General features: G+C 53.9%; 4 protein-coding genes across 4 annotated transcripts; 2 read left to right on the top strand and 2 right to left on the bottom strand.

The window, feature by feature from the left end:
* Positions 1-145: 145 nt before the first annotated feature.
* On the top strand, positions 146-2,649 carry N0V96_000020 (uncharacterized protein; the record flags this gene model as incomplete). Its single annotated transcript, XM_065755792.1, has 4 exons — positions 146-338; positions 579-1,345; positions 1,655-1,696; positions 1,753-2,649. 4 exons carry the CDS (start codon positions 146-148, stop codon positions 2,647-2,649), a joined length of 1,899 nt encoding a protein of 632 aa, XP_065615032.1.
* A 127-nt stretch (positions 2,650-2,776) lies between these two features.
* On the bottom strand, positions 2,777-4,036 carry N0V96_000021 (uncharacterized protein; the record flags this gene model as incomplete). The annotated part of the gene is made up of 5 exons (XM_065755793.1): positions 2,777-3,179; positions 3,255-3,486; positions 3,545-3,653; positions 3,713-3,906; positions 3,982-4,036. The coding sequence occupies 5 exons, from the start codon at positions 4,034-4,036 to the stop codon at positions 2,777-2,779; spliced, it is 993 nt and encodes a 330-aa protein (XP_065615033.1).
* A 1,209-nt stretch (positions 4,037-5,245) lies between these two features.
* Positions 5,246-8,817, bottom strand: RPN2 (proteasome regulatory particle base subunit; the record flags this gene model as incomplete). The annotated part of the gene is made up of 3 exons (XM_053191834.1): positions 5,246-5,650; positions 5,703-8,604; positions 8,678-8,817. The coding sequence occupies 3 exons, from the start codon at positions 8,815-8,817 to the stop codon at positions 5,246-5,248; spliced, it is 3,447 nt and encodes a 1,148-aa protein (XP_053050918.1).
* Positions 8,818-12,935: 4,118 nt separating this feature from the next.
* CET1 (mRNA-capping enzyme subunit beta) lies at positions 12,936-14,374 on the top strand (the record flags this gene model as incomplete). The annotated part of the gene is made up of 3 exons (XM_065755794.1): positions 12,936-13,601; positions 13,665-14,144; positions 14,213-14,374. 3 exons carry the CDS (start codon positions 12,936-12,938, stop codon positions 14,372-14,374), a joined length of 1,308 nt encoding a protein of 435 aa, XP_065615034.1.
* Between the last annotated feature and the right edge of the window lie 570 nt (positions 14,375-14,944).

Consider the following 14,944-nt stretch of genomic DNA (forward strand, 5'->3'; position numbering starts at 1 on the left):
ATGTGAAGACACCCATGGCAGGCCTGCCTGTCATGTATCTTGGGAAAGCGAGAGATACGGATATTGCGTTGATCTCCTGCTGCGGAGCGACCGCAAGGCTCGGACTCAAAGCTTGCATTCTTTTCAAATCAACACATTTTCAAAGATGAACGACTTTCCTAGTTCCATTGGTTTCTACCAAGAGCCACGGGGTGCCGAAGAGGCTTCAATCCACAGTGATATTAACGAGGTGATCGACCCTATCAGTCACGGCAATGGCATCGTCACGCATGCTCCAAAAGAGGGTTTCCGACTAGGATACTTTGACGTAGCCTGTCTAGTCATCAACCGTATGATTGGTAAGTAATTTGATTCTTTACCTATGGATGTAAGGTTTTCTCAACACCGAGATGATCGATTCACTCCGGCCCGTGGCCCTCTCAAGCGGCGCATGCGTTGATACCACTGTACTATTTCTCCTTTCCCCTCGTTCTTTAATACAGTTCCATGTCTTCATTACCAGAAACACCATGAGGATGTAATCATTGTCAAGCTTCCTGTACAGATCAATGGAGCGCTGAATTGGATGGTTAATCTAGGAACCGGTATCTTCATGTCCCCACAAAGAGTAATGCGAGGCACTCGAAGTGTTGGTGCAACGCTACTCTTCTGGTTGGCCGGGATAATCTACTGTCTTTGCGGAACCCATGTGTACATTGAGTATGGCTTGAACGTGCCCAGATATCTGATCAATGGGCACGATCACAGCGTCCCGCGAAGCGGTGGTGACCTCGTCTATCTACAATACGTTTTCCGCAAGCCAGCCTACCGGAAGAACACTTTGCTCCTGTCGACTTGTATATTTGGCATTAGCTTCATCATTTTGGGTAACATGGCGGGTAACAGCATTCACTTTGCCATGCGACTTCTCGAAGCCGCCGGCATATCGGAACCAGAAAACGGCTCTGTTCGCGGCATCGCCCTTGGTGTAGCTACATTCTCTTGTGGAATCCATGCTTTCTCGAGACGCGGGGGAATTTTACTCAACAATATCCTCGCCGTCATCAAAATCATGATCATGCTTCTCATCATTGTAGCGACGATTGTCGTTGGTGCAGGAGGATTCCCAGGTGCCAAGAATGTCTTTGGCGAAAACACTTCGCCCAAGAATTCTTTCAAAAGTGCGTCGAACGATGCCAACAGCTACGCTCAAGCATTTCTAGCTATCATTTTCAGCTTCTCTGGCTTCGAGCAGCCCAACTACGTTCTTGGGGAAATTAGTAGGCCGAAGAAAAAGTTTCCTGTCGCCATGGGTGCCGGTGTTGGCACCGTTGTGACACTTTACCTTGCGGTGAATATTTGCTATGTGAGTTCACATGCTCGGCTCTTGATTCTACCTTACAGTCAGGATAGGGAGTGGGGGAGAAGGCTTTGCTGACTTTGAGGTAGATGGTCGTTGTCCCAAAAGAGGACCAGATCAACGAAAATGTTGCACAAAAGTTCTTCGAACTGACATTTGGGACACTTGGCTCAGCGAGCGACACCGGGGCCCGGATCTTCAACGCCTTTCTTGCCATCTCATCTTTAGGCAACATCATCGTCATGGTCAGTCAATTGTCTCCATGAGCATCCACGCCATGTACGCCTGCTGACATGGCCGCTAACATTCTCACAGACATACACAGCCGCCAGGGTTAAGCAGGAGATTGCGAAAGAAGTGAGTGAAGCCTTCATGTATAATGTAATGGAAGAACCAAAACTTACACCGACCAGGGAATGCTTCCGTGGCCCAAGTTCTTTGCACAAAACACGGATATGAGCATCGGCCGTGTACTGCGCTGGTTCCAGAGGAAGGGGTGGTTTTCATCGATTCTTCGACTGAAGTGGCTTTCGCCAGAGCATCACAGCGAGAAAACCCCCGTTGGAGCCTTGCTTCTGCACTTCGTCAGCTGTACCATACTCATATTCGCGACCTACAATATGAGCCCAAAAGATGCCTACACCCTGCTCACATCCCTGAGCGCCTATGTCATCAATGCCTTCATCGGGACGTTCCTGGGGCTTGGCATCCTCATCTTGCGATTCCGCGGACCTCCGACTACCCTTAACGACGACGACGCTTCGACATTTGGGAAAGATCCGCGGCCGTTGCCGCGTACTTGGGCCGAGATGACTGGAAAGCGTTTCCGTCCCTTATTGTCCGTCTTTTGCGCTTTCGTCTACATGTGCGGTGGGCTTTACCCGGTGATCACCAACTGGATTCCTCCTTCGAAGTACCTATCTACGCAGCTGAATCCCTGGTGGGTGATTCCCACGGTCTCATGGATCATCATCGGTCTAGGTGTTGCTTGGTTCATCGGCTTCATTCTTGTCGCTCGTTATATTGAGAGGAAGGATCATAGAGTATTTGTAGTAGAGAAGAAGCCGGAATTCGAGCAGGCAGACAGTAGCGGCCGGGGCTCGACGGAAATTGGGCCCGATCTTATACAGGTCCACGAGACTGTCTATCTGAGCTGGGTTGGAAGGGAAGCGCTTCGTGCCCGGCGTCCGGTGTTTGACGACTCCAGACAAACCAATGCCGATATGAGGGAAACACCAGTGTCCCCTTTCGCCGGGACTGATTTTGCTGCATTCATGCAGCAGTCACCAGGAAGAGAAGGGCATTGGTGATGGCGTAGATAGGGTGGTGTTTGATATCCTGGCCTGGGAGAAAGACTGAGAAACAAAAGAGAACAGAGGTTTGTTGGGTTCACTTTTAACTTGCGAACGGTGACCCCATCTTGTAGCAGGTATTCATCTACAGATAGCTTCGCGCCAGCTCCTCCAGGCTCTGCTGCTTCTCAGAGAAGATATTAATAGCCTGAATAAGCTTCTCCTCATACCTGCCGTTGCCGCTACGAGTGAAAGCAAACCGCCACTCGCTCTCGTCCTTCAAGGCAGCCTGGAAGTCCTTGATCCAGCGCTCGTCTGGCCCGTCTGCGAAATAGCCACCGACCTTCTCCGTCCATGTTGAGGACGGCGCTGCCGCAAGAGCCCGGAGCAGCGGCGGCGAGACGGTGACGTGCTGGATGCCGGCCAACTGCATCACCTCGGGAACTGTGGTCAGACTAGCTGCCAGGACCTGGGTCTTGGCCTTTGTCTCGACATAGTAAGTCTGCGCCTGTCTGCAGAAGTTGAAAGCCTTGTTCTCGTCCACGTAACTAAGGGCGCCCAAGCGTCAGTCATTCAGTCATGCTCAGGTCGCCGTATCTGACCGTATTTGAGATCATCCTTACCCAGGGACGAAGTGGACCTTCAGTTCGTTCACATACGGCGCAATGTACGTGCAGCCGGCATCGGCAGCCAGGGCCGCTTGCTCCATGCAAAACATTGTCGTCGCCAGTGTTGCAATTCCCTTGTTCTCAAGGATTCTGCAAGCAGCAATGCCTTCGTAGGTGGACGGAATCTTGATGCAGACACGCTTCACGTCGAAAGTGGGCTCCACCTTCTTGAAGGTCTCAACGATTCCTATCAAGCAGAGCAGCGCGGTTAGCTTTGACCGCTGCAGGCATGTATGGCAACATACTCTCAGCATTCTTGACAGTTTTCTCGACCGAATAGGACCAGTCCGTGTTGGTCTGGATGTGAAAATATCCTGTCAGATACGGGGTAAACTTGAGTGAAAGCCTGACCATCTACAAACATGTCAGCGATGGTGGATACTTTTGTCAAGAGCTTCCCCGAGCCAAGGTACCATAATCTCGACTGCGAGAAGAATCGGGTCAATATCTGGCCAGGCCGCATGGGCCCAGCCCTGAGCATCCTTTACGGAGTCCCGTATGAGTTGGTCGTGGTACAGCTTGCCATCTGCGGTGGTCTTGGTGAGCTCGCCATAGGCGATTGCCTGGTTAGAGGTGTGATCGACAAAGGGACCCAGCTCTTTGGCAACTAAAGCAGGGTCAGAACCGAGCAAATTGGGGCGTCATGATGGAGGGTTCTTGCCTTCAACGTCAAGAGTATCACAGTCGACTTGGCTCTCGGACCTCAGCGTGTCCAACAGGGAGTTGGATTGTGCCATGATGGGGGTGGTAATAGCTGCGTGTGGGCAATACCAATGCAAGGCAATGCAAGGTGATAACGAAGTGAGAGCTAATCGGAGGAAGCTCTCAAAGCTGGAAGGCAATTCAGAATGCCGACTTAGGCTAACACAAGGCAGTCAGTTGGCTTAAAAGGATATATTCCCAAAGAGACAACGTGTTGAGAAAAAACCGTGGGGGAGGCAGAAGGTGTGTTGAGGACTCATTTAGTTACGGCGAGATTTCTCTTCTCCCGCCGGCTTCAGTTATGGACTTGGACCACTTGGGTTGCAGGCTAGAACACGCGGAAGAGTACCTTGAGGTGGGAGGGTCTTTTGGTCTCTCATTTTAACTAAGGTAAGGGGAGTTCGGAGGAAGACCGGACACCACCCCCCCGCATTGCTCTCCCCACGGTGTTGCGGGAGTGAGGAGCTTCGTGTGGTCCACGAAGCCTGAACCCCGAACAAGGGGCTGCGGGCAATGTACTGCCATTAGAAGAGATCGTGAGGAAGCGTTCCGTGTACCGCTCCTGATCTCCTGATCTCCTGATACGGGGAAATGCAGGCGAACCTAAAACACGTCTCTCTGCGTGACCACCAGAAATTTGCAGCCAGCTGTTGGCGTGGCTGTACCTTAACGGCAGAAGAAGCGGGCTTGCTTCCTGCGTAAACCGGAAGGGAAACGTACCAAGCAAAGCAGTGTCACTGTCAAGTAGGTTTGGCTATGCAAGACTCCCACCTTGACAATGTAAGAGGGGAAACGTGGGGTTCCCCACAAGGTTTCCACGAGTCGTCTGCGTTGCTGTTGTCTGCATTTGCTGGTAACACAGCTTGCAGGTGTTGCTTTAGGAAACCCGAAGCGCCATGTGCGAAAACATAGCTACACCTCGAAAGCTTACTGTCACCATAGGAGACTGGCTACAATCATTTGATGATCCTCATATTCTATACGTCAAGACAATCCAACATTCGCTGCGGTCCTTCACTCTGTCGCATGGAGCGTTCATGGGGTCTACACGCATATAAGAAGCAACCTCTACGAATAGCTCGATTGTTACACTATTGTACAGCCTGGCAAAGTCTCTTTGCCCCCGACTGTCTTGGCAGAATGGCAGTCGACTAGCTCTACGCCGCCCCCCATTCTATTCTCTAAACACCGTTATGGTCTCAAACCCAGAGTCACAAATACTGGTGGTTCGCTTGCGGGAATGGCTACTCCTCGTCATCCTCCTCCTCGTTGTCCGTGAAGTATTCAAACTCTCGTGGGACGTCCGCCTCTTCGTCTCCCTCGCCATCCTCGTCCACCGCCGTGAGCACTCCTGCTGCAGCAGCCGCCCCTCCTTCATCAGTGGCGCCTACGAGATCACCTCTTCGTTGCCGACCCAGGAGCTCGCTAAGCTCATTCAACGAGCGAAGATCGCCACCAGCACCTGCTCTGAGGGCCTGGGAGATTATGTTTTGCTGTTGGCGCGGCGTCAAGCCCGCAGATGATCCGCCTGCGTTGCTTTGGCCGGCCACTGGGGCCTTTTCTGTTGTCACCTTCTTCAACTTCTCTTCGATGAGCGTCTTCTCCTCGTCAGGCTGTGTGTCCTGCAGAAGCAGAGGTCCTCCGGTAGGCTGATGAGAGTTAGTAAAATACTTTGCAGTCGAGGGGTTGGAACTACTCTACCTTCTTGACCGGCTTGTAACGTCCGGCGGGGAAGCTGATGAACTTAAGCTGGCCCGGAAGCACGCGCGACAGGTTCTCCATCTCGTAACCAACCTTCTCCTTCTCTGTCTTCTTCTTGGTGTCGGCGGGAGCAACAGACGCCTCTTTCTCCCCAGCTTCACCGTCCTTCTTTTCCTTGTTCTCTTCCTTCTTCTCGTCCACGTCCATCTTGTCGGACACCGTTGGCTTGGCAGAGTCAATGTCCATGCTCTCACGACGCTGGGCGCGCTCCTTCTTCTGAGCTCTGCGCTTGGCCTGGGCAGTTGTTGACAAAACGGCTGTGGCGACCATGGTAGGGCCCTCCTCCGCCTTGACCTCTTGCTCCGGCGGGTAATCGAACAGGCTGGGACGGGTGGCGCAATGGAACTTGAAGTTGGGAATCTCGAGTTCGTGGTCGAGACCAATGATGGAGGTGGGTGAGAAAGCGAGCGAAAGGAAGTGGGTGAACGGGAACCAGTACCAGTACTGAGTGAAGACGGCCATACCAACGATGCCGGCCATATTGAGGTTTCCAGTCTGGGTCTGGAGGCCAATGGTGCAGTTGCGGCCACCCGCGTCGATAATACCCAGCGCAAGCGACGCGCCGAACTTGGTCATGGCATCCTCATGGCGATCGCCGACAACCTTCTTCAGAGTCTTGCGAATGGAAGCGACCTTGGGATTCATGACCTCGTTCTGCTGGATCATGATCATGGCCAAAGAGATGAGCGCACCCTGACGGACAAAGTCGGTGGGATCCTTCATCATAGGCTCGAGCAAGTCGATGGCCTCGTCCAGGCCGGTACCAGCACAAGAAATGCCCAGCGCCATGGCAGAACCGTAACGCACGTGAGGGTTGTACGACTCAGAGAGCAACTCGACCATACGAGGGACGCTGCCGGGTTTACGGAAGAGAATGAAGCCCAAGCTCATGACGGCGACACGGCGTACATCATCGTTGACGTCGCTAACGGCAGTATGAAGCAGTTTGCGAATAGCCTTGTTGCTGCCAGTACCGCAGTAGGCGAGAGCAACAGTCATAATACCGCCATATCTTAAGGTAGGATCAGGATCGTTGAGCAGGCCCTCAATCATGGCGTCGGCACCTTCTTGGCGGCCAAACATGATCAACGCCATGCCAATAGCGAGACCACGAACAATCTTCTCGTGAGTCGTTTCGTGGGCGTAGGTAATCATATCCTCCAAGGCTCGCACGTTGCCGGTGCCGAGCATAATGAGACCCATGGCAAGGCCAACAGCCTCGCCGTTGAGGGCAGAGTCGGTGAAAAGAACGGTGCGCAAGTTGTCGAAAATCTCCTCAGAGCCAGTTGCCATGCCTGCGATACCCAGACCCAAAGCACCACCGTGCTGGATAACTTCCTCCTCGGCGGATGTGAACTGTGTCTTGAGGTAGTCAAGAGCGTCGGCGCCGTGGTTGGCGTGGATAAGACCGTAGGCGTAGAGAGCACCACCTTGGCTAAAAATGGAGCCGCTGCTCAAGCCGCTCTGGCGAGGAAGGTAGGGCTCGAGAAGCTTGCGGGATTGCGTAAGGTTGCCGCGGTGGATGACACCCAAAGCTGCGGTCGCAGTGAACTTGGACCAGTTGACAGCCTTGCCGAGCCATTCGAGGTTGTCGCGGAAAAACTTGTCGTTAGTGGTGCCCTGGTTCATGAAAGCGTTGCAGAAAGTGACGGCTGTGTGGAAGATGGAGTTGCGACCCTCCAAGCTATCGCGGACCTTGTTAAGAATGCTCAGGTCGGTGCGGTTGTTGCGGTAGAGAAATTCGAGGTTCAGCTGAATGGTCTTGCTGCCGTCCAAAATTGACCGAATGTTCTTGTAAACCTTGGAAAGCTCCTCCGACAACTCCTCCTCTGAGGACTCTTGGTTCTCGATCAGTGGCTCTTCCTCAGTGGCGTCGCTCTCTGCAGCCTTAGCAGGCTCTCCTGACGGCAGCGAGCTGAGGATCTTGCCCAAAAACTCTTGGGTGCCATTGTCGTACAAATCAAAAGCGATCTGGTAGGCACTGGCGATTGAATTCCGATCGCCGCTCGTGATGAGCTGCTTCAGCATGCGCGAAGCCTCCTCGTTGGAGCTCAGGTAAACAACACACTTGGCGATGGCGAAGTAGTCTGGGTTCGGAATGTCGTTGAGAAGGTCGAGGATCAAACGCAGAATCTCAGTGCGGAAGCTTCGCTCCTGAACAACATCCATGCAGATGCCCAGTGCATACTCCATGAGCTCCTCGGCGGGGCCCTGGCTATCCGACGACTTAGACTTTGAATGCTTCTCGTCATCGGCGGCACGCTTGATGACACGGCGCAGAACCTCTAGGTTCTTGGCTTCGACGGCAATACCAATGACCTGGCGATATCTGCCATCCTCGAGGCAAGCCTCGAACAGGCGCTCGATAATTCGCTGCAGAGCAATCTGAGTCGCCTGGTCATTGATTGGGGCGATGGACGCAGAGCGGCCTTCCTTGACGGGTTGGAATGTGGGATCGAGAATGGTGTTGTCGGTCGAAACTCGGGAGAGGAGAGACTTGGAGGGGAGGGTCGTCTGGGAGAAGGGGGTCGTGGGAGAGATCAAAGCAGACCCATCAGCAGCACCGCTGGCAAACGTAGTAGCCAGAGCGGGGAGTGAGGTATCGTTTTGGGGTGACTCAGGAGCAGTGTGCTTTGCGGAAGAGGCAGCAATGTACTGGTCGATGCACTTTGAAATGATGGTATCCTCGAATTCGCCGGGAGCGTCGAGCTTAAAGAGATCGCCAGCGGCGAGAGCAAATGTCATACTCTCATTGTAGGCCTGGAGGTGGTAGTAAACCTTTGCGAGAACGAGGGCGGCGAGCTGTCGTTGAGGGAAGGAGTCGTCTTCGTAGAGAGCCTCACTAGATCAAGGTGGTTAGCAGGATCCAAACAAGACGAGTAGACGGAGCGTGGCGAGGAAGGAAGAGAGCTCACATTTGACTCAGGGCACCAGCGACCTCGGTCCAGACAGTGTCGATATCATCGTTGAGAGTCTGGAGGGCGAAGACCTTGAGATCATGCTCCTCATCGGCTAGGAAGCCCAGGACTCCGGTAGCTGAGACCAGGCCAGGCATTGTGAGAGATGGCCAGGAAGACGGAGCTGAAGAGAGCTGCGGGGTACGATGATGGACGACAGAGATGGGTTCGAATAAAGTGCGGCCGGGATGGATAGGATGGTATCGCACGGGGCGGGGTGGTGGGATGGAATTGAATTCGGGGTTGGTGGTGATGGGAGCTCCGAAGGAAGCGTTGATGATGGAGAGAAGGACGTCGAAAGCAAAGGCGCGAATGCAGCCAGTGTCCCGTCCCAGGGCACGACACTACACTGCTAAGGTAAGGCAAGGGAACGCATCCACGTCAGGCAAGTCTGCCTAGGTACCCGTACCTCCTCGCCTTCCATGCCGACTCACGTTCCAGGTACGTACCTTCCTTTGGACGGGAGGGCGCGTGAGGGCCAGGCGTGCCAGGTAAAGATGAGTCAGCAAGCCTAGGTAGTTAATGATACCTTAGCTAAGCGAGCAGAAAGAAGGTCAACGCCGCACCCGGATTTCTCTATCTGTTTGCGTGCACCAAGTTCCTGCCCTGCAGACGGGAGCTACCGGTATGATGCTGAGGTAAGCTAGGTGGATACCTCAGATGCTTAGGTAAGGTCAGATACGGATACGCAGCCCCCAACTGCCCGGATACGGATCATCACTTTCTCCCCCGACGGCCACCTCATCTCCCGCCTGAGTCCACTGTTCCAGCAAGACAGAAAGGTGGAGCCGGGGCACGGGGGTGGGAGTGCGACACCATGACCGCCCAAAAGATTTAGACAGGGGGGGGGAGGACAAGTTTGTCATTTCCAGATTGGAGGGAGGACAGAAAATAAAATAAAAATCCCCGACAGGTCGACACGTCGATGGCCCAGGGTCGCCGGGCCAGGTTGTGAGGCCAGGCTCAAGCAGCGCACCGTGGCCGTGGCTTTGCCTTATGAGTATGTACGAATACTCCGTCGTGTACACTATTTAATAGCTGCCCTGTCCTTCCATTCTGGAGACGTTACTTACCTTACCTTGGATTGGAGTCTTAGACCACCCACTACATTACTCCGTACTCGTACCTAGCCACTTAGATGAGGTCCGGGTGGTTTCTGACGAGGCTGTCCACTTGCTCGCCCAGCTTGTGCTAGATTTGCTCCAACAGCTCTCCCGTCAGATTGAGCTCAATTGAAGCTCTCTGTTTGGGAGCTCCCAGCTGGTCTGCCAGGTTGCTTAGGTACACTGCTTGTTTGCAGTCCATCTGTACTGGTTGTAAGGTAGGTAAGGTAGCTCACCACCAGCCTATACTACCTAGGTACCTTACCTAAGGTCTGCTTTGGATACCTACCTACCCTACCTAGTACGTAGATAGATAGTATCACATTGATACCTTGTACCTACCAGTAGCATCTCACGGATAGTTGCAAGTGATATGGTACAGCTTCAGATGCTACCTTGAACCAGGCTGCATCCATCCCGTCATTACCACTCATTCTTCTATCAATGCTTGTCTACCTGCCTTGTCCAAGGTATGCCCTGACTAACTCTTATACCAAGGTGCCTTGAGCAAGCTACGTGGAGTGAGCCCGTTCTCAGTGCCAGAGCAGAGCAGAGAGCCAGACCACCTCACTGGGGCCCAGCCTGACCTGCGATCGGCGCGCGACCAATCCATTTTCAATCCTTTCTTTTCGTCTCCAAATTTCCCACACGCCTGTCGCCTTCTGTCTCACACACACGCTTCCTCTTTCTCTCTGTTCCCTTCTCTCTTTCTCTCTCTCTCTGTCTCTTGCTCGCTCTCGCCAGGGCACGCTACCGGTACCTCACCTTTACCTCACTTTACACCTTACCGCAAGGTACATTGCCGACCTGCCTTACGGCCTAGGTAGGTACCTCAAGGCTCAAAGTCCTGTTACAGTGCTTAGGTACTTCTCTGAGCCAGTGCCGCAACGCCAAGTTCCAGCCTAACAGGAGAGGACAAGATGTTTTCTTGCTGAGATATCTTTCCCCATCTTCAATCCGCCCGCTTCGTCTCTGCACAACACCACCACCACCACCTCAACCCAGAGCGCATCGAAGCAACAAGGCTGCACACGCACACGCACACGCACCCGTGCCCGTACCCGGCCACTCAAAACACCAGAGCTCCCATTCGCACTTTGCGACGCCCTCTCCAACCCACTCCCAAGCGCGCATCTTCAATCGCATCCACCCACATAGCTCGTCTCAGCTCCCTCCAACCACGTGCCGTCTACATCGTTCAAATCCTCCGCCCGATTCCTTGCGATTACGAAGACCAACTCGCGACGACCATTTCTACCACACTGCCAGTCCGCCGTCTTCGATAATTGCCACAGATCACAAATCCACGCCGATTCAAGCAAACGACAAACGACCCCTCTTCCCCCAACCTCGCCCTGGCCCTCGAACTCGATCTCGAACGAGCTGCCTTTGCGCTCCCACGTCCCTCCTTGGACATTGAACAGCGTCGCTCTCTACATTCAGCGCATGTCTTGCTGCCCTTGGTGGGAGCTATCTCTGACCTCCAGTCCTTCTCGTTTCTCCGAATCCCGACATACACGACGAACCCGATACCGACCTCTGCCATCTTCTCGACCTGACCCACCACTGTATTACGACGGCGTGATGAATGCCTCTTGCGCATCCATCCCGTCTCGTTAGAATCGCGCTGAATTCGCAAATATCATCCGATTGCCATCACATCCCTCCTTTTTTTTTCCAACTGTTTTTCTCGTCGCACACATGAACCGCCGTGTTTGAGAGGCCGAAGCCGAATCTTGTGCATCTGAGCTGAAGCTGGGCGGAGCGCTGGTCCAGACAAAGAAACACGAGCAAGGGATTCTAGCTCACAACACGCACGGCACGCCTTGCCTACGCTACACACAATGGATTTAAGGAGTTTGATGAACACGTCCGATGATGGGGGGGAGAGGCCGCGTGCTGCTGCTGCTGCTGCAGCTGCCGCTGCCGTCGCCGCTGGTGGCCCTCCTCCGGGCTATCCTGCTCATGCTCACGCCCATGGTCATCAGCATCCTCATGCACCTCCTCAGCATCTCGCGCCGAAGCATCAGCATCATCCGCAACAGCAGCAGCAGCAGCACCAACAACAACAGCAACAACCGCCGCCCCAGCCACCGTACCAGCAACAGGCCCCCACGACACCTTCCCAGGCTACGACGGCCTATGCCTTTAGAGAATCGGCGTACAGTCACGCATTGCATTCATCACCTGGCAAACCGCCAGCACCTCAGGAATATGCCGTACATCCTCAGGCCTCGACCCCGTCGTATCCTCCGCAGTCGCCTTATCAGACTCCAGGCCCGTATCCCGGCCGGCCAGCGCCGCCGCCCCTTCAAGCTGGTGCTCCTGCCCCTTATGCCGATGCGCGATCACCCCAGAGTGCATCCATGCCAGGCCCGTCTCCGTATCGTCATACGCCGACATCTTCCGTGAGCGGTCCTAGTGGAGGTTACCCCTTCCCACCGACCGGTCCGCCTCAGGAAGCTGCGAGCCCTGTGCAACGACACCAACAATATCCGCCATCCAACGCGTTCCCCCCGAGAGACGGCTATCCTCATCCATCTGGTGCAACGGTGCCTCAATACGCTCAACAGCAGCAACCGCCGCCACCGCAGCAGCATATGCCTCAAACACCGCCCATTGGGACCCCTGTTAGCGGACACCCATATCTCCATCAGCGCTCACAATCAAACCATTCAACTCCTACACCTACATCTGCTCATAGTCAGCACCCGCAGCATCCCGGCCAGCCATATCCTCTTCACGGCAGTCCTGTGGCGACGGCGCATCCGCCGCCCGATTTCAACCGGCAGCTCTCGCAGCCTCCGACCCCACTGGGCCCGCCCCAGACCGGGCCTCGACAATCTTCCACTGCACCAAGCTTTACACAACCACAAAGCCCGTATCAACAGAGACTGTCCGCCTCACACCTTGCCCAAGCCACACCTCCACCACCACCTCCACCAGTTCGCATGCCAAGTTCCTCCCACAGCACCCACGAACGAAGATCATTATCACATAGTGAACGCGACCGAAGTATTAGCGTCAGTCCAAAGACCAGAATACCGAGTTTGCCGAGCAGCATTGGTGGGCAGACAGAACCCGAAGTGCGACCACACCCAAGCGTCACCAACATGGTGGAACCTGAACGCGAACGCGCTGCGACACCCGCCAAGAGAAAACTTGCCGATCGAGACTTGAGTCCCAGAGAATTGGAACGGAAGGAGCCACGGCCGCCGCCTGCCGAGCTCAATGGCGGACTTGCCATCTCTAGGTCACCAGTGATGCAACGGAAGAGAAAGATCCACGCGACACCACCCGTTTGGGCTCAGACTTGGAATGCTCGAGAAAATAAGAGGCTCAAGCTGGCCAATTTTGAGCTCCAGAAACGAGGGCCGCCGCACATCAATGGCAAATCCGAGTCTGTCAAGCAGGACAGCACCAGCCGCCACACCTCACCAGAGGCAGCGCGATCCACGGCTCCTCCAGTCCAAGAACCGCCGCAGCCGCCGCCGCCGCCGCCCAAGGCCGAAAGTCTGCTTGGTCCTTGGGAGGAAAGCATCCTCGGTACTCGACCTTACGAAGAGCTGTCTAAGACGATCGCCGATTTCTTATTCAAGAACGTCACGCTCCATCCTGATAGTGGGGAGATAATAGGACGTGGCGTGCAGTTCGAAATCGAGGCTAAGATGGGACAGCTCATCGACAGAGACACCAATGATCGTGTCGAGAGAGCTATAGGTTCGGAATGTGTTCTGCACGATACCGGGCGTCTGGCTTTCAGAAGCAGCATGACTGAGGTTTGTTTACCGATCTTTATGGGGAAAGAATCACAAGAGCTAATCCCATTGTTTTTTCTGCAGGCTCAGCACAAAGGTCTCAACGAATTCCTCAACACCATGGTTGTGCAGACCGATCCCCGAAACCCCAACGCACGCGGCCGAGTACAAGTACAATACAAACACCGACGAGAGATTGATAAGTTCTACGAGCTGCCAAATGCTCTGCAGGCCCGTCTGCCTGGTTGCGTCCGTTCCCTACTGGGTAATAGGCGTTCAATCAAGGTCCGAGTCACATATGACCAAAAGACGCAGCAGGTCCTGGCCAAGATTGTCAAGGCCCGGGTGGCAGATATCCACCTACATCTTCCCACATGCCCACTCGACTGCCGCCTTAGCATCAATCTCGAAATGGCATGGGATGGTTCCGTTGAGGAATTGGAAAGCGTGGCTGTCGGTCATGCAGACAAGTTCCCTGACCGGAACAAGGACCGTCTCAGTTACAAGCAAAATCACTACCAGATCGACTTGACCCAAGTGACGCAGATGATGCCTGGTCCTGGAGTAAGTGAACGCTTGCTTGAAAGTGTAGCCCCTGGACTTTGCTAACAAGACAAAAGAATACCTCACAGATGAGCAAGGAACACGAACTGGAAATAGAGCTGTCACCCGAAATCGTCATCGATCAACAACGCCGCGCCATGAGGAACGAGCCGCATCAATACCAGCAACTTGTCGAGGCATTCGTCGACAACGTCCGCGTCCTAGCGCGCAAAAGCCGTGAATTTGTGTAATATTTATTTGTACGGACGTATCATAAAAACTTGCTTTTGTTTTCTTTTTCCTTTTCCACAAGTAGCTAGGGTGGTTTGATACCAAAAAACAGAGTGGCTGCGTTTGGGAGTCAAGGATTGAGGCGATGCGTGTTTTGGAGAGCCTTTCTTCATAGCTGGCTTTGGGTGCGTCGATTTGAACTTCTGGGCTCGTTACCCGATTGACATCTCGTTCACTCGTGGGGTTGGTCAATACTAAAATATTGGTAGCCACGGCCGTTTGCTGTTTGGCACTCTCTACAACGCGTCACTGCTTCTACTTGTGACAGTATGCCTGTGACGAACTTATTCCTGCCCACATTGTCTTCTTACTTTACTTGAGCAGCCACGAGTGAGAAGAATCCAGGGTTCCGTGTGACCAATGCGCTCTTTTCCTGCTTCTTGTCCATCAATGTTTCCCACTGCTGCAGATGTTTCCATATCGCCTCTGGTGTACAAAACAGCCAGGAAGACACTATAAAAGACGGAGGGGGGCAAGTCCAGAGACCTCGAACCCGACCTCGATATCAATATCGAAACTAGGCCTGAGCC

This window comes from Colletotrichum fioriniae (assembly GCF_027942845.1).
Source record: "Colletotrichum fioriniae strain IMI 355084 chromosome Unknown scaffold_1, whole genome shotgun sequence".
Lineage (NCBI taxonomy): Eukaryota > Fungi > Ascomycota > Sordariomycetes > Glomerellales > Glomerellaceae > Colletotrichum > Colletotrichum fioriniae.